General features: G+C 40.7%; 1 protein-coding gene across 2 annotated transcripts in view; it reads right to left on the reverse strand.

The window, feature by feature from the left end:
• The window catches only part of LOC126371717 (putative inorganic phosphate cotransporter), a 79,250-nt gene that overhangs the window by 10,264 nt on the left and 45,010 nt on the right, over positions 1-23,976 (reverse strand). The window contains exon 1 of one of the 2 annotated variants that reach the window (XM_050017047.1): positions 14,282-14,571. The exons of the other annotated variant lie outside the window; for it this stretch is intronic. Coding sequence (XP_049873004.1) covers positions 14,282-14,363 — 82 coding nt within the window. The 5' untranslated portion in view covers positions 14,364-14,571. Of the gene's footprint in view, positions 1-14,281; positions 14,572-23,976 lie in introns of those variants that run through there. 2 annotated transcript variants of the gene reach the window in all.

Below are 23,976 nucleotides of genomic sequence, written 5' to 3' on the forward strand. Positions count from 1 at the left end.
CTTTTATGGCTTTAGGATTAGTCAGGCCGTATCTTATCGCCCGCAATGTGGATATTATGGCAATAAAACTGTTTAACGCAATCGAGAATTAAGAAAATGTATGCTAATACTAACTGACCTATATAATTAAAACACATAATAACGGGTTCTTACCGCGTTAAACGCACCCCCTCGCGTTATCCCTACTTTAAACGCGGTAAGAACCCGTTATTATGTGTTTTAATTATGATAATAACCGCGTAAATTTAAAACAATGACCTATATAAGTAGGTAGGCAGTATGTATACTTATTTACACCTAACATATTTAAGATAATTAATATTTATTACTACATAGCACAGTTGGTTCGACCATCATACTTAGACAGACGGCGATACCCACGGCTCGCCATCTTTATTTTTTGACGTGACTTATTGTAGATTTGTCGCAGATGGCATTCACTACTTGGCCGGACAAATGGGGAGCGTTGAGGGCTCTCACCTGGCTGACCACCTGTCATCACGTGGATCTAACAGAAAGCTCACTGAGGGTTCGTTTCAATGAGGGACTTCCAGGGTACGTTCACATATCCAGGTCATATGCATCTTTTATCTTTGTTTTTGGGTAAAAATGGTGACCCTTTTACACCCATGCACAATTACATCAAAATAAAAAGAAGCAATATAGGTATAGGTCCCGGCAAACTTCTTGAGTATCGACCTTGACTGCGCACAACCGAATTTTAGATCTCTTTGGTGGTGCGGTACGGGGCGCGGGGGCGGGTGAATACCGCATTGACCGGCTATTGGTAGATCAGTCGATACTTCCCCCGCGCACTCTGTCTTCGTCCCTTTGACTCCCGAATACACTTGCGTGCAGTGAAACTGTCACGTTTTTGTTATTGCTCTTTTATTAGATTTTTTTGTTATTGCTCATTTTTTTAAGTTTAAGAATTAGGTACTAGCACGAGGTCTATGTCTACAGATCCAAAACCTAGCACTAGCTCTGGTATTGCTGGTTTCAATCTCATGGAAGGAATATCATACTTACCTGACGATTAGTTTTTTATTAAGTATAATAATATAATATAAGTTTTAATAAACTATAATAATATAGATAAGTTTAGTTTTATTTACATAATTAAATAATATACTTAATAATTGTTTTTTTTTTTAATGAAGTTAAGAAAATAATCAAAAGTTCATTTTTTTTTGCACGGAAGTGTACGTGCGCGAACTTTCCCCCACTACGACACTCGATGCTCAAGAAGTTTGCCGGGAGTTATAGCAACATAATAGGCTAGTTTCCAACTAGTCAAATCAGTTACTTTTTACTAAACGTCAAATCACGAAATTACTATGTAATTTGTATGTACCTATTTACTCAATTGACGTAAAGAGGTACCTATTAGGTATTTGTGGCGAACAACTACTTACTTTCGTCGTAAAACGCTTTGAAACAGGAAAATGTCAATAACATTAAACAGACATGATTTATTTGTAGTCTTCACGTTGAGCTTAGAACGCGAACAGGGGGGTTAAAATAGTCACATCGAAGCAATTCATCTAAGAAAGCAATATTGCAATTTGACATTTGCGCATATAAAAGTAAGTGCGCAATGCAAACAAATGTCAAATAGCAATATTGCTCTCTTAGATGAATTGCTTCGATGTGGCCATTTTAACCCCCCTGAAAGGCTAAAGTTTTAAATAATTTGATTAATACTTATTTTATGAAATGTAGTGGTTGATTTGATTAACTTACATAGGTAAGTATAAGAATTGGTATAGACCCATTCTTATCTGTAGAGCAACTTATGCAAAAAATCCTGCTGGAATTTATTATTTACATAGATATCAAAATTTAAATGTAAGACGACCTCATTTTTTATTTCTGATAAGTACTTATTCGTAGGTATTTAACATTTTTTTGATAATTATTACAAAATTAAATTAAAACTTAATTAATTCCTCCATTCCTCATTCCATTTTTGAGGAGAAGTGTAAGTAATGTTTTTACTATTCGAAATCTTAATGAAATAGAAGAAGTATATCGTGCGGGTTGTAAGGTGGATTACCAACCTCATCAACCGTGGTGCTAGGTTTATTAATCCTGACATGGCCCATGTAACGACTACATACTTTGCATCAGTAAGTAGTAACCGGGACCAACGGCTTAACGTGCCTTCCGAAGCATTCATCTTACTTATGGACAATTAGGTGTTCCGCCTGTAATGTCCTAACCAAACTAGGAATCACAAAGTGATTTTTGTGACTTGTTCCCACCAGGATTCGAAGCCGGGACCTCCAGATCGTGAGCACAACGGTCAACTACTGGACCACGGGGATCAGGTTTCGAAAAACGGTAGTAGTATCCTAATTACTAAGTACCGTACCTAGTACCCACTCACCGTCTTTACCGACTCATAGGACTTACTGTCAACTTGCGATTATATATCTAACCATAATAAATAAAATAAAAATAGGGTTCACGGTCGTTTGTTTAGTTATGGCTTGTGGATATTTTTACACTGTGGTACTCACCTAAAAGTAGCCGAAGAGCCAATCGGTCAATTTTACGACATAACGAACAAACTCTATAATAAACTGAAACCGCGTGTAATGTGCGTCAGATCTCATAAGTATTAGGGTTCCCATCTTTTGAGAAATTCTTTGATACTTATTTGACAAATGGTCAAAATCATATTGATGTTTATGTACTTAGCTTAAACGATTAGTATTTTCCGAAACCGCAGAAAGATAAAAAATATTTTATCAATTTATTTTGAATTACTAGATATATACGACATTATAAACAAGTTTAAGTACATTAATGTGTGTTCAATCCACGTAAGTACTTAACATTGATTTCGTAAATCGTTTATTATTTTTTGACATAACTTATTGTAGATTTCACTCAGATTGCTGACGATTCCATGAAAAAATATATTGCTGATTTAATCAATAGTTTTTATCTTGGGAATCGTTCAATGGAAAAAAAATGCGTCACACGCGCACGCGCGCGGTAACCGAAACTACGAATTCTCGAGTGAAAACAATTGGTGGGAATAAATAATAAATATATATAGGTAAGTAGGACGGGTGGCAACCCTAATAAATACTGTACTGGAAAAGCGCTCGTTGATTGACAGATGACGTCATGGTACGAGTATGGTACTCATTACATTTCTGTTGACTAGACTTTTGTGTGCTGTGAAAATTACCTTCACATGGTCACAATTTCCACCGAATATACCCATTGATTGCATTGTTTCTAAAAATAATAAAATACGTAGGTAATATTTTGTTGCTTCACTACTAGATTAGAAGAAGATAGAATGCGATCAGCTGGTTATCATTCCGGGTCTATTTTTTAAATAGATGAACGTGTTAGGTTGATACCTGGGTGGGTGTAACCTGTCAGCATTCGCCTGTTACGATAAAATCTGTAAAGTTTTGATACAACTTGTAACATCAATGCGGAAAATTAATGTACTTAATACTTACTCGAAATTGAAGCTATGGCCAGTACTAATCATATTAATATTAATATTGGTCAACATATGGATAAACGTCGTACTACTTATTGATAAAAGCGCGCGATATATTTAGGTGCGGCATCTGTGCCGCGGGTGCAGAAGTCTATAGCGGCTCAATGGGTAACGATCCCGACACCCACATGAGTTAACTATCTCTAAAAACGTGGCCTAATCCTTGTTCTATTTTTGAAACTTAATTTCAAACTAAATATAGTGATAGCGGGAAATGTAAATTTAAACATGTAAAGCAAATCTATTTATAATATTCATGATAAATTGCCAGACATATGTCAAGTTGAAACTGCAACTCGAATGTAATTTCAGAAATATGTCAGCAAATTAATGGTTTTCATGTTGCTCTATGTCAAAATGAGGCTATTAAAGTAGCGATATAAAGAGCGATTTTATAAGTTGGTATCTAGATTCTTTAAACATTTCGGTTTTCAGATTTTTAGACATATCCGAAATTGCTATAGGAAATCAGGGATTCTTTTACCTTTCTTTTTCGACCATCATCATCTATACATCAAGTAGTTATTCCGTTTTCACAGGGGGTCTGCTTAGAGTTTCCGCATGATCCTTAACCGCTGAGCACATGATAGATATTAATAATTTAATTCTTTCATGAAATCGAAAACAAACTTGAACATCATAGGTTTGAAATTTGGACCCGTGTTGGATTTGCCCCTGTGACCTCACAGTGAAAGTCAAACATTCTTCCATCTAGGGTCTAACAGATTCGGCCCGCGTGTTCCTATTATATCCTCCTGCCCTTGCGGCAAAGTAACCGCGCCGCGCGCAGAGCGAATCATATCGAGGGCTTTGACCAATAGCCGTGCGACGTTTATCCACGCCTGTTGGTCGAAGCCCTAGTTATGATTCGCGCCGCGCACGATGCGGTAGCCATGCACAGCCTGCTGTCCAGTTTTGTAAGTATACTTACATTTAACTACTGATTTTAAAAGGTCTTTGAGCCTTAATAATATGGTCATAAACCTGCCGATTATCTTGGACAGCGACAAGATATGAATGACGTAGGTACCTACCGGGTATCCGAAGCCGCTGGCTCCCTGGCCGCGTAATATCCGCTCCTTGGCTGCACATTGACACTGTGTTGCCAAGTTCTAGGTTTCAACGGCTTTGATATCCGAGTCGATCGCTCGTAATGAACCGATGGTAATTACCATGAAATTGTGCCAACGATTATGAGAAATATTGGGTAGAGTCGACACTTGTTTGATGGACGGGCGAGTAAATGTTTGCGTAGCTACTGCTACGCATAAAAAGATGCAAATAAGGCATAATATTAGGTAAGTTTTATTTTGTTTTACTACTTTACTAAGGAGGAGGAAGGGAGTTTAGGGGGGAGGTACGTAGTAGTAGTAGTAGGTAGGTTTTTTTTTCTTGCATCTTTTTTATGTTTATTCTGCATTTACACATTGTCAGCAAGGATAATAGATAGATTGCCACCAGATGACAACCCTGAGCGTTCGTCATATATAAAGCTAATACAATAAGTCACGCCAAAAAATTCACGTGACTAAATAAATACGAGTATCTAGAATTCGTTCAGCTGGTTATCTTCACGGGATTGTTCGTAAAAACCGACTAAGGGATTGTATCCTTTTGTACAATTGATATGGTACCTATTCATGACCTCCAACACCCCCCTCCCCCTCCAAGACCCCACCTTTAGATCCGCCCTTGAATGCAATAACCGAGACAAGAAATTAATCATCAACGATTCATTATCTCCCTAGCGTTATCCCGTTTCTCTCAGGGTTCGCTTACCTAACCTGAAGGTTTTTTTTATACAGAAGCGACAGGGAAAACCAGCCCAATATAGGTTACGTTGAAATAACTCATCAATGCTTGTTAAGGAAAATCTCAAGAATGTTTATATTGTGATGGAAATAATGATTGTTATTAGTGGGTTGGTACCACAAGCAGTGTATCATGACAATGCCAACATTACATCATAAGAAAACAACATATAGATAGGTAATAAATATTCCCTAACCACAAAATATGACGTCTAATGAGGTTCTTTCATGCGCTTTATATATACATAAGTAGTTATATACTAATGCGCTTTATATATAAAAATAACTTAACCATTTGAGCAGGTAATGTTTTTTTTCTGAGTCATAAAATGAAAATGAGGGCGAAACATTATCTTAATCTTTCTGTGAGACAATATTTACAATGTCCATCTACGTTTCAATGTTTATTCGCATATTATATCTAGGTGCTGGCACAAAAAAGGAGGCAAATTATGTAGATAGGTGTATGTAAGTAAATATAAGAAAATATGTCAGGAACGGATACTTAAATAGAAAGCCAAAGTCTTTGCTTAGGTACCCCGACGAGAAGTAGGCGTGAGTTTGTGAATCTATGTAATAAGAAAACAATTAAACATAAGTACCATGGATCCCTATATAAGTTTAAAAATAAATATGTGAAAAAAGAAGTAAAAGAAAACCGGAAGTCTGTGATTCTAGCGCGCGAATGATTGGCTAATTTATGAGTTCTAAATTCAAACATTCGCTCGACGGCGACGGCTGCCGCGAATTTCTCAAAATGTACAAAGTTGCCATTCTACGTAGATGAAAAAAATATGTTGAAAATTTTAAAAATAATAATATTTTGAAATAAGTATTAATTAAAGAACATTGTTTTCAAATTATTTAGGTGCTACTTACATATTTTTAGAGTTAGCATTATAAATAGGCAACGTTTAAGAAATGGTTCGTTGTTGGAATGCAAGCGAAGCACTTTAAATGCAATGTCATCTAATTGACATATTGTATGGCTTGCTTTGTAAATACAAATATGACTATTGACCGCACACAGATAGCCGCTTCGATAATGGTTCACCGGCTTGCTTCTCAAACAGGGAACGCTGGTTTGAACCCTGATACCGGACTGGCATCAATGAGTTATTAATTCATCTTAAGTGCAGCAGTCTATCGTGTTAATTCGATCGAGACTTCTCCTGCAGAGTGTGTGGTGGAGTTTGCCGCTCTAGGATTGGCTTGCACAGCCATGAAAGAAAGTGCATTTCTTCGAGGCAATGACGTCATAAATCGTCTGAAATAGACGTATAAGGCCAATGATGATGATGATGATCACGTTAACTGATTAATCATTCTATACGCTGCAGGAGCTTTTTAACGAATCTGTTAGGTAAGTACTAATTATTGCAAATATACGATTATTTTTTAACTGAATCTATTTTCATTGTGTATAATTCTAAGTTGTTGTTGTAATGCCCTTCCACACCTTAACAGGAACCCTTCCTGTTTGTACTTTCCTCTACTTGTAAGACCTCTGTAAAAACATCAGGAATGCAATAAATATCTTAACTCGGTGAGGTGTGGGTACTTAGTTCATTTTACAATAGATGTACCTCTGACTACCCCATAGTTGTAAAGCATGTTATGTGGTTATGGCCAATTTACGACGTATCACATCCGAAGCATATTACAAAAAAGCATATCACTGCACAATCAGCTGATTTAATGTCACGGATGGTGAGACTCACTGAAAAGCTTCATTTAAATCATCGCTGTCGCATAATGTACTGCAAAAACAGGTCTTTCTAGGACAATGTGGACAAAACTGCCTTTGTCTACCGACCTTGACTTTGACAGGTAATCATGGAAGATAGAAGAATGGTTAGAGGGGACGAATTATTTTCAAATCAAATAAAAACTCCTTGCCCAGTACGCTTAACTTTTCGAACGCCGAAACGCAGATCTCAACCAGACACAATGTAAAGACTATTGTGTCTGGTATCTCGACAGATGAGAGGTTAAGAGTGCCGCTTCGTTTTTTATGTCACTTGTGGTTGTTTTGCGAACGACGCTCAGTGGGTAGGCCCGCTACAAGGTGGATCGACGATCTGGTGAAGGTCGCGGGAAGCCGCTGGATGCGGGCAGCGTAGGACCGATCGTCGGGGAGATTCTTGGCGGAGGCCTATGCCCAGCAGTGGGCGTCGTACGGCTGGTATTAACTACTTAGCCGGACAAATGGGGAGTGCTGAGGGCTCCCATCCGGTACAAAAATTTAAGACAACAGGCCTGACAGGTCGTATCAACAGTGGCTGCAAGTTGTCTTTGATTACTTGTGGCTCTGCCCACCCCATTAGGGATAACGGGCGTGAGTTTATGTATGTATGTAACAGGCCTGAGCGTGCCCAGTTGCACGCGAACCTCGGCTCCGGGGTCGTCTGAGAGGATGATATTTGAAAGACCCTCGAGGGGCGACTGCAATAAGATATGAATGCATGGGATTAGCTGTCTGGAAACTGATATTAGGCAGACAAATTACTGAATTGTATAACATCAGTATTTAAAAAAAATAACGTCTAGTTCCCTGTGCCGAGATTTTCCTTGCCGCTTCTGTTCTCCGGCTATATACAGGTTGTGTGAAGCTGCATTTGATTTGATTTGATTGATTCAAAGTGTAACTATGTTACCTACGGAATAAAGATATTTTTGAATTTGAATAAGCGCTGAAAGAGGGAAATCGCCGACCACACCGGCGGGTTCGGTATCGGGGTCCGGAAGTATTTGATGTTGCGAGCTGATTGGCCGCCTCTATGACAGAGCGCCGCCTCTATGAAAAGCAAGCTTAAGCGTGTATATCAGGATCGCGGGTGTATTTCTCAGATCAGCCTAAATATATTGCAGTTATTTGGTACCTTCTGTGTACTTTTACGTACCTCTCCTGAAAATCTGTGTACCTACGTCCATACAATGATATTTTGAATATTAGGTACACCCGCCATCATGATGTCAGAACCGCGGGTGTACTGTTAACCAATATATGTACTTTAGTACACTATTTAACTACATTTGGTACCTTTTGTGTACCTCAAGAAACAAGTATTAAACCAATAAAATACGGTATACTTTCTGAGAAATTTCAAAAAAACATTTTTTTCTCTTTTACGTCGTTACTATTTTACTTAAAAAAAACAGTAATCGAACCCAGAACCTTCACATTAAACATATATACTACTATGCCCATCCCGGGATTCGAACCCAGAATCTCCACATTAAACATCTACTATTATGTCCTTACCGGGAATCGAACCCAGAGCCTCAACATTGTATGTGTACTATTTTTTGGCTATACCAGTATTCGAACCCAGAATCACCGCATTGAACATGTAGGCACAAATGTGGCTTACTGGGAATCGAATCAGAAAAAAAATTGAGGTAAGTAGGTACTTTTGTATTGATTGCACAATCACAGTGCAAAAAAAAGTTTTTTTTTAAATTTCTCAGAAAGTATACCGTATTTTATTGGTTTAATACTTGTTTCTTGAGGTACACAAAAGGTACCAAATGTAGTTAAACAGTGTACTAAGGTACATATATTGGTTAACAGTACACCCGCGGTTCTGACATCATGATGGCGGGTGTACCTAATATTCAAAATATCATTGTATGGACGTAGGTACACAGATTTTCAGGAGAGGTACGTAAAAGTACACAGAAGGTACCAAATAACTGCAATATATTTAGGCTGATCTGAGAAATACACCCGCGATCCTGATATACACGCTTAAGCGATTATCGATCGCATGTCAACTTTTTGTGTTGTTTATGCGTCATGTCCTATGATCATATTGCATAAATTATAATATCAAGTTACGTTCTAGACTAGACGTTTGCAAACACGCTTGGCGGCAGTTCAAAGACTGTTTATGCAATAAACTTTTTGATGAACGATGCAATTTCACTAATTACAAGTAATTATACTTTTTTATTGTTGAGAATGTGCAGAAGAATTTTCTTCTAGCCATTTATATTTTATTCGATTACTCAACTACTTAGGTACTTGTTTGATATACGGTCACGAGATTTGAGAGAGGATATGTACACACTTTGATACCATGTCACATTAACTTTTTTGACAAATGAAACTGTAAGTCTCATTAAATGTAAATGTCGATAGTGCGACAGGGTTCTAAAGCGGGTACAGTCATGAGCAATAACATGTACCCACTTTAGAACCCTGTCGCATTCTCATATGTGACATTTAATGAGACTTACGGTTTAATTTGTCAAAAAAGTTAATGTGACATGGTTTCAAAGTGTATACATATTAGTACTCGTGACCGTACATAAGGGATGGGATAAGGGAAGGGATGTAAGGGGCTCCAAAGGGATGTAAGGGGCTCCAAACGACACCTTTCGGAGCCCAAGCCAACCTCGCCTGCACGCGGTACATCCTGCTATTCAACGAAAGAGGCTCTGGCGACCCACCAACACGCACTGGACCAGCGCGGTGGGCTTATGGTCCAAACCCCCCCCAATATGACCTCAACACATAAAAAACGGCCCCCAGTCCCCGGCAGCCCCGTTGTCCGTGGCTACGGTAGCGGCTACGGTAACGGCGGGGCAGGGGGTGCGAAGAATCTCCGGGCTGGATTCGGCTACCACCAACGACGACTGTACCTGGCAACATACAACACGTGCACACTGAGGACCGACGAGAAGCTTACCGAGTTGGAAGAATCTATCAGCAGGTTACACTGGGATGTCATCGGGTTGTCTGAAGTCCGAAGAAAGGGCGAGGACACGATAACTCTGGGCTCCGGTAACTTGCTGTACTTCCGGGAGGGCGAACAACTGTCCATGGGTGGTGTCGGGTTTATCGTCCACAGGTCCCTAGTCAACAACGTGTTGACCATCGGTAGTGTTTCGAGCAGGGTAGCGTACCTGGTACTCAGAATATCATCGCGATATTCGCTGACTGTCATCCAGGTATACGCTCCGACCTCGGGACACCATGATGACGAAGTGGAGACTATGTATGAGGAGATTTCTAAAGCCATGCATAGCCATAAAAGCCACTACACGATTGTGATGGGGGACTTTAATGCACAGTTGGGGAAACGTTGCGGTAACGAGCTGAGAGTGGGGCAATTTGGATTTGGGGTCCGGAACACCAGAGGCGGGATGCTTGCGGACTTTATGGAGAAGGAGAACCTCTATATGATGAACTCCTTCTTCAGGAAGCCCGCGACCCGCAAATGGACCTGGATAAGTCCCAATGGCAGGTATAAAAATGAGATCGATTTTATCATGTCGACGAAAAAGCACATATTCAATGATGTCTCTGTGATCAATGCCGTTAAGACGGGAAGCGATCACCGCATGGTAAGAGGCACATTGAATATCAATATCAAGCTAGAAAGATCGCGACTGATAAAATCCACGCTCCGACCGGCGCCAGCCCAGATCCAAAACCCCGAGCGCTTTCAGCTCGAGCTTCAAAACCGCTTCGAGTACCTTGAGAACTGCGCAGACGTGGACGATATAAACGACCTGATGGTGGATGCTGTCCGTACGGTAGGTTCTAAACACTTTAGAACCCGCCGTACCAAAACGCAGAAACTCTCCGCACACACACTCGAACTCATGGATAAGAGACACGAAATGAGGCTGCAGGACTCAGCGGATGTCGTACGTTATAGACAACTTAATAGACAGATCTCGAAGTCTTTGACGAGCGACCTTCGCCAATTTAATACTAAACGTATTAAAGAGGCTATAGAGCGGAACAAGGGCTCCAAGGTGTTCGCAAAAGATCTGTCTATTGGGCAAAGTCAACTAGCGAGACTGAAAACTGAGGACGGCAGAATCATTTCGTCGACTCCCGAAATCCTGAGAGAGATTGAGAGTTTCTATAGACAGCTATATTCCACGAAAACATCAGGCGAAAGCATGGCTCGAGACCCTCGAGCCAAGCTTACCCGACACTACACTGAAGATATCCCGGACGTCAGCCTGTACGAGATTAGGATGGCCCTCAAACAACTCAAAAACAACAAAGCGGCAGGAGATGACGGAATCACAGCAGAACTTCTGAGAGCGGGCGGAACGCCAATACTTAAAGTCCTCCAGAGGCTCTTCAATTCCGTCATATTTCAGGGCAAAACGCCGAGGGCATGGAGCGGAAGCGAGGTGATCTTGTTCTTCAAGAAAGGGGATAAAGCCCTACTGAAGAACTACAGACCTATCTCGCTTCTGAGCCATGTCTACAAGTTGTTTTCGAGGGTCATTACGAATCGTCTCGCTTGCAGGTTTGACGACTTCCAGCCTCCCGAACAAGCCGGTTTCCGAAAAGGCTTTAGCACCATAGACCACATCCATACGCTGCGGCAGGTTATACAGAAGACCGAAGAGTATAATTTGCCACTTTGCTTGGCGTTTGTGGACTATGAGAAAGCCTTTGATTCGATCGAGACCTGGGCTGTGTTGCAGTCTCTTCAGAGGTGCCAAGTGGACCATAGGTACATCGAGGTGCTAAGGGACCTCTACCAAAATGCCACTATGTCAGTTCGAGTACAGAACCAGAGCTCTAATCCGATCCAACTGCAGCGAGGAGTGAGACAGGGAGATGTCATCTCTCCGAAACTGTTCACTGCTGCATTGGAGGATATTTTTAAGCTTCTGGACTGGAAAGGATTTGGCATCAACATCAACGGCGAGTACCTGACGCACCTTCGATTTGCCGATGATATAGTCCTAATGGCTGAGACCCTGGAAGACCTGAACACCATGCTCGAGCATCTCAGTAACGCATCCCAACGAGTGGGTCTTAGCATGAACAGGGCAAAGACAAAAATTATGGCCAACGACCATGTCGCACCCACTCCAGTTCAGGTTGGGAACGTTACACTCGAAGTTGTAGACCAGTACATTTACCTAGGACAAATAATCCAGTTAGGTAAGTCCAACTTCGAGAAAGAGATCTCTCGTCGGATCCAACTCGGATGGGCAGCGTTCGGGAAGCTGCGGAATATCTTCTCGTCCAGAATACCTCAGTGTCTCAAGACGAAAGTCTTTGACCAGTGCGTGTTGCCAGTGATGACCTACGGCAGTGAGACGTGGCCGCTTACTATGGGTCTCGTGAGGAGGCTCGGTGTCGCTCAGCGGGCAATGGAGAGAGCTATGCTCGGTATTTCCCTGCTGGATCGAATCAGAAATGAGGAGATCCGCAGGAGAACTAAAGTCACCGACATAGCTCGGAGAATTGCAAAGTTGAAGTGGCAGTGGGCAGGACACATAGCGAGGAGAACCGATGGCCGATGGGGCGGAAAGGTTCTGGAGTGGCGACCACGTGTCGGACGACGCTCAGTGGGTAGGCCCGCTACAAGGTGGACCGACGATCTGGTGAAGGTCGCGGGAAGCCGCTGGATGCGGGCAGCGCAGGACCGATCGTCGTGGAGATCCTTGGGGGAGGCCTATGCCCAGCAGTGGGCGTCATACGGCTGATGATGATGACCGTACATAATATTTATTACTCATGACTGTACCTACCAAAATACCATGAGTGGTTCATGTACGCAATTACTAGTATCTTATCTTTACGCTGATGGAACCGACTACAGGGAAAAATCGTTATTAATCCTGGCAGGATTGGCCTTATAGTGACAGTGATCTTACCAGTAAATGTATTGGGAAGGAAATTCCTAACAGTTCAACTGGTAACACTGCTCGGTAAAACTACTGGGAATAGGGGGAAAACCCAACCTAGTAAGATTAAGAACCCTTTTGAAAAATCACATTCAATCAATCACAGAATCACACGGAAGTGATTTTATCCAACAAAACTTTGATTTCATTAAAAAAAAAAGTTAAAATTTACACAGATTAAAATTTTTCACCTGGATTGACACTAGCATGTCTATTGCCAGTTTTTTCTTTTTACAAGAAATATCCAAATGAGATTTTTCCGAAAGACGTTTGCGAGGTTTTCATTGTAAGGCGACGTTATGACGTAGGTAACAAAGTATATAATGTTTCACAATATTTCACATATTATTAGGAAACTCACATAACGTCGTCCCCGGAGCAGAACCGAGTAGAGGAGACACCCATTCCTCGCCAGCTACATTTAAGCCTAACGTAATAGGGGGCCAGCATAATTGCGATTACTTAACCGGGCACAAATCCTGGATATCAACTCTGTATGATCCAAACATTAATTCAAATTTGCTTCAGAGGTAGGTAGTTACGTTTATAAAGGGTGATAAGGCGTTACTGCACTAGTTTATGTATTTCCGCCTAGCAACACGTCATTATGAAAGTTCCAAACATCCGTATCGTCTTAATAATGGTGCACTAAAAATTAAAAAAAGTAAAGTCCATTTTCTTATTTAACAGCTTTTCTACAAATAGAAAAGACCAACCTGTTGCGTTCTAAGTTTTGAATTTAGAATAAAATTATTTGTTGAATCGAGCCTTAACGCATCGTAATTATCGGTCCTGTTGAAAAAAGTTTACTATTTAATATTATAAGTAAAAAGAAAATTACAAAAAAGTATACCTATAAAAGAAATAATTAAAAATAGAGTCAGTACCAACAGTACCTAGTCATTGACATGGTGTTGCGTGAACGTGATTTGATTTTCGAACATTATTTATTGTATCAATTTACAGCCAAACATTTTTTTTATTTGTTTATTATTTAGTAAGTATTAAGCAAAAGTTGATATATCTTGTCCGTGGCGTCATAATGTCGTGAACGGCCATTTAACCTATCTCTACTTTTTTAAACTTTAAATTTACAGGCACTAGTCATGTTAAAGTGTAAGCCGATCACTAAAACTATCGATTAAGAAAAATAATTAGGTAAACCCAGACTGAAAGTTTACGATTTTAGGTAAGTAATCGAGTCAGTAAATTGTAGATACGTAGATGCTTCTTATATTTAAAGGCTAATGGTACCGTGGACACTTACCCTTATAACGCCCCGGCCTTTGGTCTTCCAGCCCGGGTTGCTCCCATACCAACACGTGCGAACCGCGAGTTCCCGAAACCATTTTCAAGAAGAGAAGAAAATTCAAACTTACGGTAGGTACAACTAATTTCTAGTAATACTATTTAGGGTCTAAGATACATTACGCGACTACGTAACGTTGCTTAGTGAGGTGAACGCGATATTTTTCAAAGCGGTCATTTTGGGGTAAATAAACAAGATGGTGGCAATGGGGTAAATGTTTTCGCGATAGGACGCCGGGTATTACTGACGGTCAGCCGTTTCCCGCGCGTTTAACGTTTGACGCGTAAATATAGAGGTGCGAGGGGTATGGGAGCGGGGGGCGGCGCACGCGCTCAAAGCATGATGACGTGATACAGTTCAAGTTTTTGCCGATCCACTGAAAACGGAGGAAAATTGTCGAGTCTTCATTCTCTGTAGAATCGTTTATTACGTTTTTATTGGAACGTTTTATTATTGCTGGAAGGCTGTTCAGGCCTTATGCTTCTAATTACTGAATCACGCCCGCATTCCGTAATAGGGTGGGCAGAGCCACAATTAATTTTACTTCAGGTAATGAATAGCTTTAATTAGGCGGGTATTTTTCGTTGGTAACAAATGAACAATGTATACCAATTTTTAGCTTCCTATACCTTATAAACTGCGAAAAGTCCCATATTACATTTCATCCCCTCCTTGAAGGGGTTGGGGGTAGATTTCCAAAAAAAGAATGATGCACTTTTTTTTTGTCACAAAATAGTCCGCATACAAATTTTTGGTGGTGTAATATTTAACACGCTCGTCCCGGCTTGAGAAGAGCTGCGGGTTCAGAACCCGTCCGAGTCAGATTTTTTATCGATTTAAGTTTCTCTTTGTTAACTACCCTCTTATTTACAGCTATCTTAATAAACGATTAGTTTATATTTATAGCTACATAAACATATATTGGCTAACCATTAGCCCGACTAGAGTAATCAATCAATGCGTGAATGAGAGTATGACATCATTACATACTCCGTCCTTCAGGGGCTACGCACATAGCAGTGGTTCTCAAATTGTTTTTCTTGCGTACCACCACACCCCGGACACTTCATCAAAAAACCTCGCTTCACAGACACTACACATTGATGTTATCGTACACGCGCATCTGTGTGACGTCTGACGCCATACTATTGAACACAAAAGTAAGACCGCAGGAGGGTGAGGTACACCTAGCTTAGCAAGGGCAGATCTGGGGGGGTCATGACTTAGACTAACACATGTAGAGTCATGGGTGGCCACTACAATTAGGCTTTCTGCGACCTTGAGACCTTGTATTTTCGTATTTTCAAATTCTTTCAGTCCTTCAATTCTTTTTCTTTCTTTTTTTTGGTTTATTAAAAACATCATAGAAGGAAAGCTAGATGGAAAGAGAGGAAGGAGAAGACCAAGAAGACCTTACATGAAACAGATTAAAAAAAAGGTTCACGTCGTCGTGTCTTATAGGGAAGTCAAGGAATTGGACTTTGATAGATTGGAATGGAAAATGCTACACCGACAAGAGCGTGGCTCTTAAATTGATGATGATGAATTCTTTCAGAGGAGCCTGTTGTTTTTGCTGCGCAATGCGTTTTCGTGGTGGTAGTTTTCACAACGCTATAGTTATAATGTAACTTTAACTTTTGCTCCTAGTACCGCCATCTCACGACGATTTTCAGAAACAACTTTTTTTTTTAACCGCCATCTGTACAATGTTCTCGGAATTACACCGTACAGTAAATCTCCAGATAAAGATCTAGCGACTCATGATCATGACGTACTACGAACAAGTACCGGTAGGTGGCGTTAGCTCTATTTTTCAGATTTTCCATGAAACTTCAAAAGTGTTTACTTTTTAACCGACTTCAAAAAAGGAGGTCTGCAACCGGCAGGGCACTATCAATAGCTTCACTTTACTTATTGTAGATTTGAATCAGCTTTGCATTCACTACTTGACCGGACACTCAATTGCTCTACTCTCACGCCTGTAATCCGTAAGGAGGCGGGCAGAGCCACAAGTAATCAAAGACAACTTGCAGCCACTTTTGATACGTAGTCCTAAGATGGATATGATGAACTTAACGGTGACAAGGGATCATCAGTCTATCGCCCATATGATTAGTCCATCATGAGAGAAATCTTCTTCTATCGTGTGGGTTGTGAGGTGAATTACCAACCTCATCAATCCTGGTGTCAGGGTTATTATTGAGTCGCCAAAGGCCCCTCACATGGCTCATGTAACGACTACTTACTTACGTCAGTGAGTAGTAACCGGGACCAACGACTTAACGTGCCTTCCGAAGCACGGATCATCTTACTTTTTGGACAATCAGGTGATCAGCCTGTAATGTCCTAACCAAACTAGGGATCACAAAGTGATTTTTGTGATATGTCCCCACTGGGATTCGAACCCGGGACCTCCGGATCGTGAGCCCAACGCTCAACCACTGGACCACGGAGGTCGTTGAGATGAGAGAAATGATGCAATCCCTCTGTCGGATCTTACGACATGCCCGGGGTAGACAAGCAGCTGAACGTGTTCTATGTTTTTTATTCGCTCCCAGTCCAAAGCGTCAATTGTTCTACCATCTCTAAAATACTGGTTTAAACTAGTATATAATCACCGGTATAGTTTATACCGTCTTATACAATTTGAAGATGTAACAAGGAAGAATAAATCTTAGCTATAATAGCCAGTGATATAATTCGGGAAACCTAACGCAGCCAATGAGAAAATAACGCCATTCAATACCTATGAGTAATGCACCTCCCTGTAGACATATTCAAAACGTTTTGAAATCATTGATTTACTTAGGGTCGATTACTCAATATCCAGATAGCGTCCATTCGTAGAATAAAGTCTTCCAAATTTGAATTATTTCATAAAAAAATGCTATTCCATTGACAAATAATTTATTCGTAATTATATTTGTCGTAACAGTGGGGGTCGGTCGTAACATCATCATCAGAATGGAGGGTGGGCGTTAGAAGACAATAATGGCCGTCATCAGTATCACAATCATTTTATTTACTTCCACATAGTTTTTGTATCACGATTAAATAAAGTCACAGCATAAGGTACACACTCACGGCAACGTCACGGTATTCGTAACGGTTACACAGTCTCTCGTTATCTAGCGCGCATAAGGACGTTAGCGCGAAGGGGTCCCTCCACCACCCATGGTTCCAACATTCGGACCGAATCATCGGGACATGTGAACGTACTTGCTAGGTGCTCTTTTCCGATCACACTTTCTTGACGTCCCTACAAGTTATAGGTGAGCGACTATAGCACTCCTCGTAATTATTCGACACGTCCGCTCAAGACGATGGTTCGCGGTAGACTCTGCCCGACTAGAACGGCATTACACGTCCGCTCGACACGACGACTCTGTAGTGACTCCCTCGACTTCACGCAGCTCTGGCCGTACGCCACCTTTCGTCGGAGCGTTGCAACTTCATAACGGAAGTGGTGTAACTTCATTTTATTTTCCGATTTGATCAATTTCTCTTCTTAATTCATAACTAACGCCGACACGGCCATCCTGCGTGACACACGTCCTCGTGTGTTAATCTGAAACAATATACCACAGCACAGTATCCAAGTTCGCTCGGTCATTCCTGACCTGACATGAGACTCTATAAAGGACTCGTCCGAGTTCTATTTGTGACTCTACATGAGCTCTATTTGTGACTCTACATGAGCTCTACTTGTGACTCTACATGAGCTCTACTTGTGACTCTACATGAGCTCTACTTGTGACTCTACATGAGCTCTACTTGTGACTCTACATGAGCTCTACTTGTGACTCTACATGAGCTCTACTTGTGACTCTACATGAGCTCTACTTGTGACTCTACATGAGCTCTACTTGTGACTCTACATGAGCTCTACATGAGCTCTACTTGTGACTCTACATGAGCTCTACTTGTGACCCTACATGAGCTCTACTTGTGACTCTACATGAGCTCTACTTGTGACTCTACATGAGCTCTACTTGTGACTCTACATGAGCTCTACTTGTGACTCTACATGAGACTTCAGTACGCATATCCATCAAGTGGATTTCCAGAGTGCATCACCACACAGAGTAAACAATTTGAAAGAATGCCTCAATCAACAACTAATGATAAAAAAAAAACAAAAAGTATCTTAGACTGTTCATTATACCCACACATACACGGGCACATAAATACTCGGTTATAAGTCAACATTGGCAACCATTTGCCACTTTCATAACAGACCATCATTGGTCAACTCAACAAGGTAATCATATACCACTAAAACCAGGTCCCCATGGACCTAAACAATCACCACACCTCCAGTCGCACACCGCGCCCTGAACAGCCTCTAACGGGACTGCAGTTACGACTACGCTGGAGCCACAGTGCACCTTAATACTCGGTGATAACATTGGCAACCATTTGCCACTTTCATAACAGACCATCATTGGTCATTTCCACAAGGTAATCATATACCACTAAAACCAGGTCCCCATGGACCTACACACTCACCACACCTCCAGTCGCACACCGCGCCCTGAACAGCCTCTAACGGGACTGCAGTTACGACTACGCTGGAAATGCAGCACAACAACAAAAGAGAAAATAACAATACCAAAGTATGTGTGCCGTGTAACATCTTATTCACTCTCTAAATCAGTAACATTTAACTCAGAAGGCAATTCGCTTCGAGGCATTTTTTCCAAGTCTATTTCACTTAATCATAATCCAAATCATTTTACTTCGCAATGTTTACTTCACTTCATTACGATTTCTAATTTAACTAAAGTTAACAAAAGAGAACTTTCTGCACTATATTCGTTTGTATCCTATTAAAACTTCCCATCTTTCAAATCAGGTAAAACAGATACGACTCACCAGGCCTTATAAGAATTTCCAATAAAAGATCAACCACTGGTCTTGTGACATGGTTTAGGTCTTCAACAGCAACAGCGCAGCAAGTCCGGCCGGTATACAACGCGCTGCCATGATGTCGTCACTTTACACGGCTACAGCTCAGCCCGCGCCATTTTCATCCCCGCTTGCAATCCACCAATTGCCGAACCAAGTTATAACATGAAACAAAAGAATTCACTGTATTATCGTATTCACATGACTTTCTTTCAATCGGTTTAAAAAGATTTGATGAATGACGGTAGATAACAAAACACGTGATTTAACTAGAGTTAATTATTATCATTTCATGATTAATTTTCTTTTTGTTTGGAGTGAGAAAATACAACTTTAACCACGCAGGTTAAGCGTGTCTACACCAATTCAAAATATTTTTAGACCAAAATACAAAGATTTGACGATGATGAAAACAGATTGGAAAACGCGGTATGATTGACACGGATTGACACAATATGTCTCGGCAATTTGGTTTTAAAAAAAGCAATTTTCTCATTATTTGAAACGGAAATTCACCCAGCAATAAAGTCAATAACAATAAGGTTCCAGTATGAAAACGACTCACCGTAATAACAGTTTCCAAGTTGAGGTACCATAATTTCCAAACACGACTGCACACAGTATGGAAATATTGTGATGTTCACGCCATCATATCTCACGGCATGTAGTGATGCCGATCATTAACAAGGTCCAGGTCACTTCAAAGTTAGGTCCATCTCCAAATTCAGGCATGACACTACATCTTCATCACGTGGTCACACGAATGTGATAATCATCATAATCTTCTTCTGATAGTGATAATCGAAACTTGCATTGTCTTGTTGTGAACGTCGCATCACATTGTCTTCATCCAAGTTCACTAATCCCACTTCTGATGTCGTAACAGTGGGGGTCGGTCGTAACATCATCATCAGAATGGAGGGTGGGCGTTAGAAGACAATAATGGCCGTCATCAGTATCACAATCATTTTATTTACTTCCACATAGTTTTTGTATCACGATTAAATAAAGTCACAGCATAAGGTACACACTCACGGCAACGTCACGGTATTCGTAACGGTTACACAGTCTCTCGTTATCTAGCGCGCATAAGGACGTTAGCGCGAAGGGGTCCCTCCACCACCCATGGTTCCAACATTCGGACCGAATCATCGGGACATGTGAACGTACTTGCTAGGTGCTCTTTTCCGATCACACTTTCTTGACGTCCCTACAAGTTATAGGTGAGCGACTATAGCACTCCTCGTAATTATTCGACACGTCCGCTCAAGACGATGGTTCGCGGTAGACTCTGCCCGACTAGAACGGCATTACACGTCCGCTCGACACGACGACTCTGTAGTGACTCCCTCGACTTCACGCAGCTCTGGCCGTACGCCACCTTTCGTCGGAGCGTTGCAACTTCATAACGGAAGTGGTGTAACTTCATTTTATTTTCCGATTTGATCAATTTCTCTTCTTAATTCATAACTAACGCCGACATATTGAAAAATCAGCCGTTACTAACACAATAACACACCCCTTAGGGATAAACAACTTTTACAGGTGTTCAGCACAACAGGACAATGTCACTAGGATTTAGGACTTCCAGGCTATCCAATGTTCAAACAAAAAAATGAGCATCTTGGTTAGGCACTTCAGGACTCTCATTCAGTACTAATTAGTATTAGGACAACATGCCTGAGGATAAATTAAAGTACCGTATTTTCTATCTAGACATTGCAGGGAATTGCCAAGCACGCGCGTTCCCCTCCACCAAAATATAAACGACCATCGTGCGTGTTTTGTTATTTGTGTGATGTTTTGTTTGGTATGCATTTATAGAGGCATTGTTTTTTTTTTATGTTCGACATTGCCTCATCTATACCAAAAAGTGTTGAAATTAATGTAGTGTAAAGCTAACCTAAAGGCAACTCCAATATACTTACATATTTTTTGAGAGTTAGTTAGACTTTACAAATAGGTATCCGCAGACATCAAATCACAATGTGGACACATGTTAGCATCGTTTATTAATTACAGCACGTAAACATTTTTTAATGGCATTTGTCATTTAATGTCTAGGTACATAAACATCAAGCTGAGGTATTTCACTTGAATGAACTGCACTAAAATTGCTATGATGATTGGATTGACTGTCGCTGTGATGCGTGCAGCGGTCACACCCTGGAAATCCGTGTCGGCGCACGGGCTAAACCTGGACGAATGGCTTGCCACTTCTTGGGCAAGTTTCGTATTTAACATTCACAGGTCACCTTAGAGTACGGGTGTTAGTTCAACTAATTGCGCTTACAGACAGAATAATGGTTTCTAGATTTTCTAGCACATTTTAACGCATATTAATCTAGAAATCCTACTCTAGTTTGTCGCCGACTGGAATGTATTGGAGTAGAGTTTCTGGGCGTTTTTCGATTGGTAATCCTACTCCAGTTCGTCTCGGCCGGCGGGGACGTATTGAAGTAGTATTTCTAAATACGCATCCGACACGGGGCGACGACGTCGTATACCGATAGGGGTTGGTCTGTAAGCGCCCTAAGTGTTGCGTTGAAGCGAATATATCTTGTCCTTATACATATGAACAAGCTACAGTCATGATTGACCTATAAACACACATCCTGTGAAGAAACACAGCGATAAAACGCATTGCAGTCCGCTACACTTTGTTCTTATGTTTCTTTTGCCGTCAAGTGCAATGTGTACATTCATAATGTCAACATTTGGACATTTTACTTATTTTTGTTTTAGTTTGATCTGATATAGCGCTTTGGCCTTGGCGTTACATTAAGGTGGAGCAAAGATATTTGACGTCACATGCCTTGTTAAGGCAGGCAATTGTCTATTGTGCTTGAAAAGTAGATACCTACTTTTGCTACCGGCTAGGGCGTCTGATAGATAAAATTATGATTATTAAGTCACTGTGGTCTTGTGGATAGTCTCTATGGTTTTGTGGTATTCCGGCTTGCTTCTCAAACGGGTAGCGTTGGTTCAAACCCCGATACTGTACTGGCACTAATGAGTTATTCATTTATCTTAAGTGCAGTTTTCTCTAACATCACTCGACCATCACGTTGATCTAATAGAAGGCTTGGTGAGGTGTCCTGAGCAGTATAATGTACCCACTTTAGGACTCTGTCCCACTAACATATTTGACATTTAGTGAGACTTACAGTGCAATTTGTAAATAAAACATCATGTGACATGGTACCAAAGTGTATGCATATTGATACTCGTGGCCGTACCTCTGACTACCCCAATTGGGATACAGTCGTGACCTTATGTATGTATTACTTGCGCGCCATCTTTTTCGCAACCTTCCCCGACAACCCTGACTGTGCAACCCTAGACTCAGGGTTACTATAGAGCTGCCAAAAGCCCTAAAATTACTACGTATTTATTTCATGACGTAGTAACCGGGAGCAACGGCTTAACGTGCCTTCAGAATACTTCCGGTCATCTTTTTTTAAATAAGGTAAGCAGCTGGCCGCGCTCTATAGGTATATAAGTGGATGTTTCTAGAACACTACATTACTCAGTACGAGGGTATCCACGTCATCGCGAGGAGTGCGGCGTGAATTGGATAACCAGCGCCCTACATCAGCTGTCTTGTTTCCACGCCGGAGGAAGTGGCCCGTTACCATCGGGGTATAGACCGACTGCTTGCTAGACACGAGGTTTATTTATTTATTTATTTTACTTTTCGGAAAACCAACAACTACTTTAAAAATTATAGTATATATAAAAATATATAGGATATAGAAGAGCCAATTAAGGTTTTCACAACTACGTAGGTTGTGTGCGTAGTACACAACATCTTATTTATTTTAATTAAAAATATGTCCGCGTTGGACCATAGATGGCTCTGTCTGCCTGCCATTTGAGGTAAATCTACAATAGCTTAAAACTTGATATAAGTACGTAAGTGAGCTACGTGATACTTGAGCTACGTCAGGGGTCTTTGGCGGTACTACAGGTAACCCCGACACCAGGGTTGATGGGGTCGGTAATCCACCTCACAACCCACAACCACACGATAGAAGAAGATAGCTTACCTAGTCAATAAATAGTCTATTGCTACTCTAGGTTTCAGGCCAAATTCTACTACACCGTTCAATTGTATTTTTTTAAATAATTCGACGTCAATCAAATCCATCTAAAGCAATAGGCTAGTTTCCGACTAGTCAAATCAGTTACTTTTTACTAAACGTCAAAACACGAAATTACTATGGAATTTGTATAAAAAACCACACTGTGACGTCATAGAATAACGTGTTAAAATGTCGGACTTATTATTAAATTTTTCTTGATTAAAATTCATAAATAAGTTAAATACAAAGAAGTAAATGATTTTCGTTAGTTTTAGATCTGTCTTTATTTAGTAAACAGAATTTCATAATTTATCTTGAACCTAGTACACGACCCAATTGTATTATGTACATCTACCTATAGGTCGATATGTCATATCATACACATCTCACCGACCTTTCTGTAATACCAACGTGACAGGATATACAGTAGATAAGTACCATAATAAAGAGAAAATTTAAATCGTAATTAAGTAATATTAGTATTAGACTATAGAGAACCGGAGAAGAAATATGATTGGCCACGTGATACGACACGATTCATTTATAACAAACATCATAGAAGGAATAATTGAAGGGAAGAGAGGAAGGGGTAGACCTAAGAGAACATTTATGAAACAAATAAAAGGTGCAGGTCGTGTCGTATCAGGAGGTGAAGGATTT

This window comes from Pectinophora gossypiella, chromosome 13 (genome assembly GCF_024362695.1).
Source record: "Pectinophora gossypiella chromosome 13, ilPecGoss1.1, whole genome shotgun sequence".
Taxonomy (NCBI): Eukaryota; Metazoa; Arthropoda; class Insecta; order Lepidoptera; family Gelechiidae; genus Pectinophora; species Pectinophora gossypiella.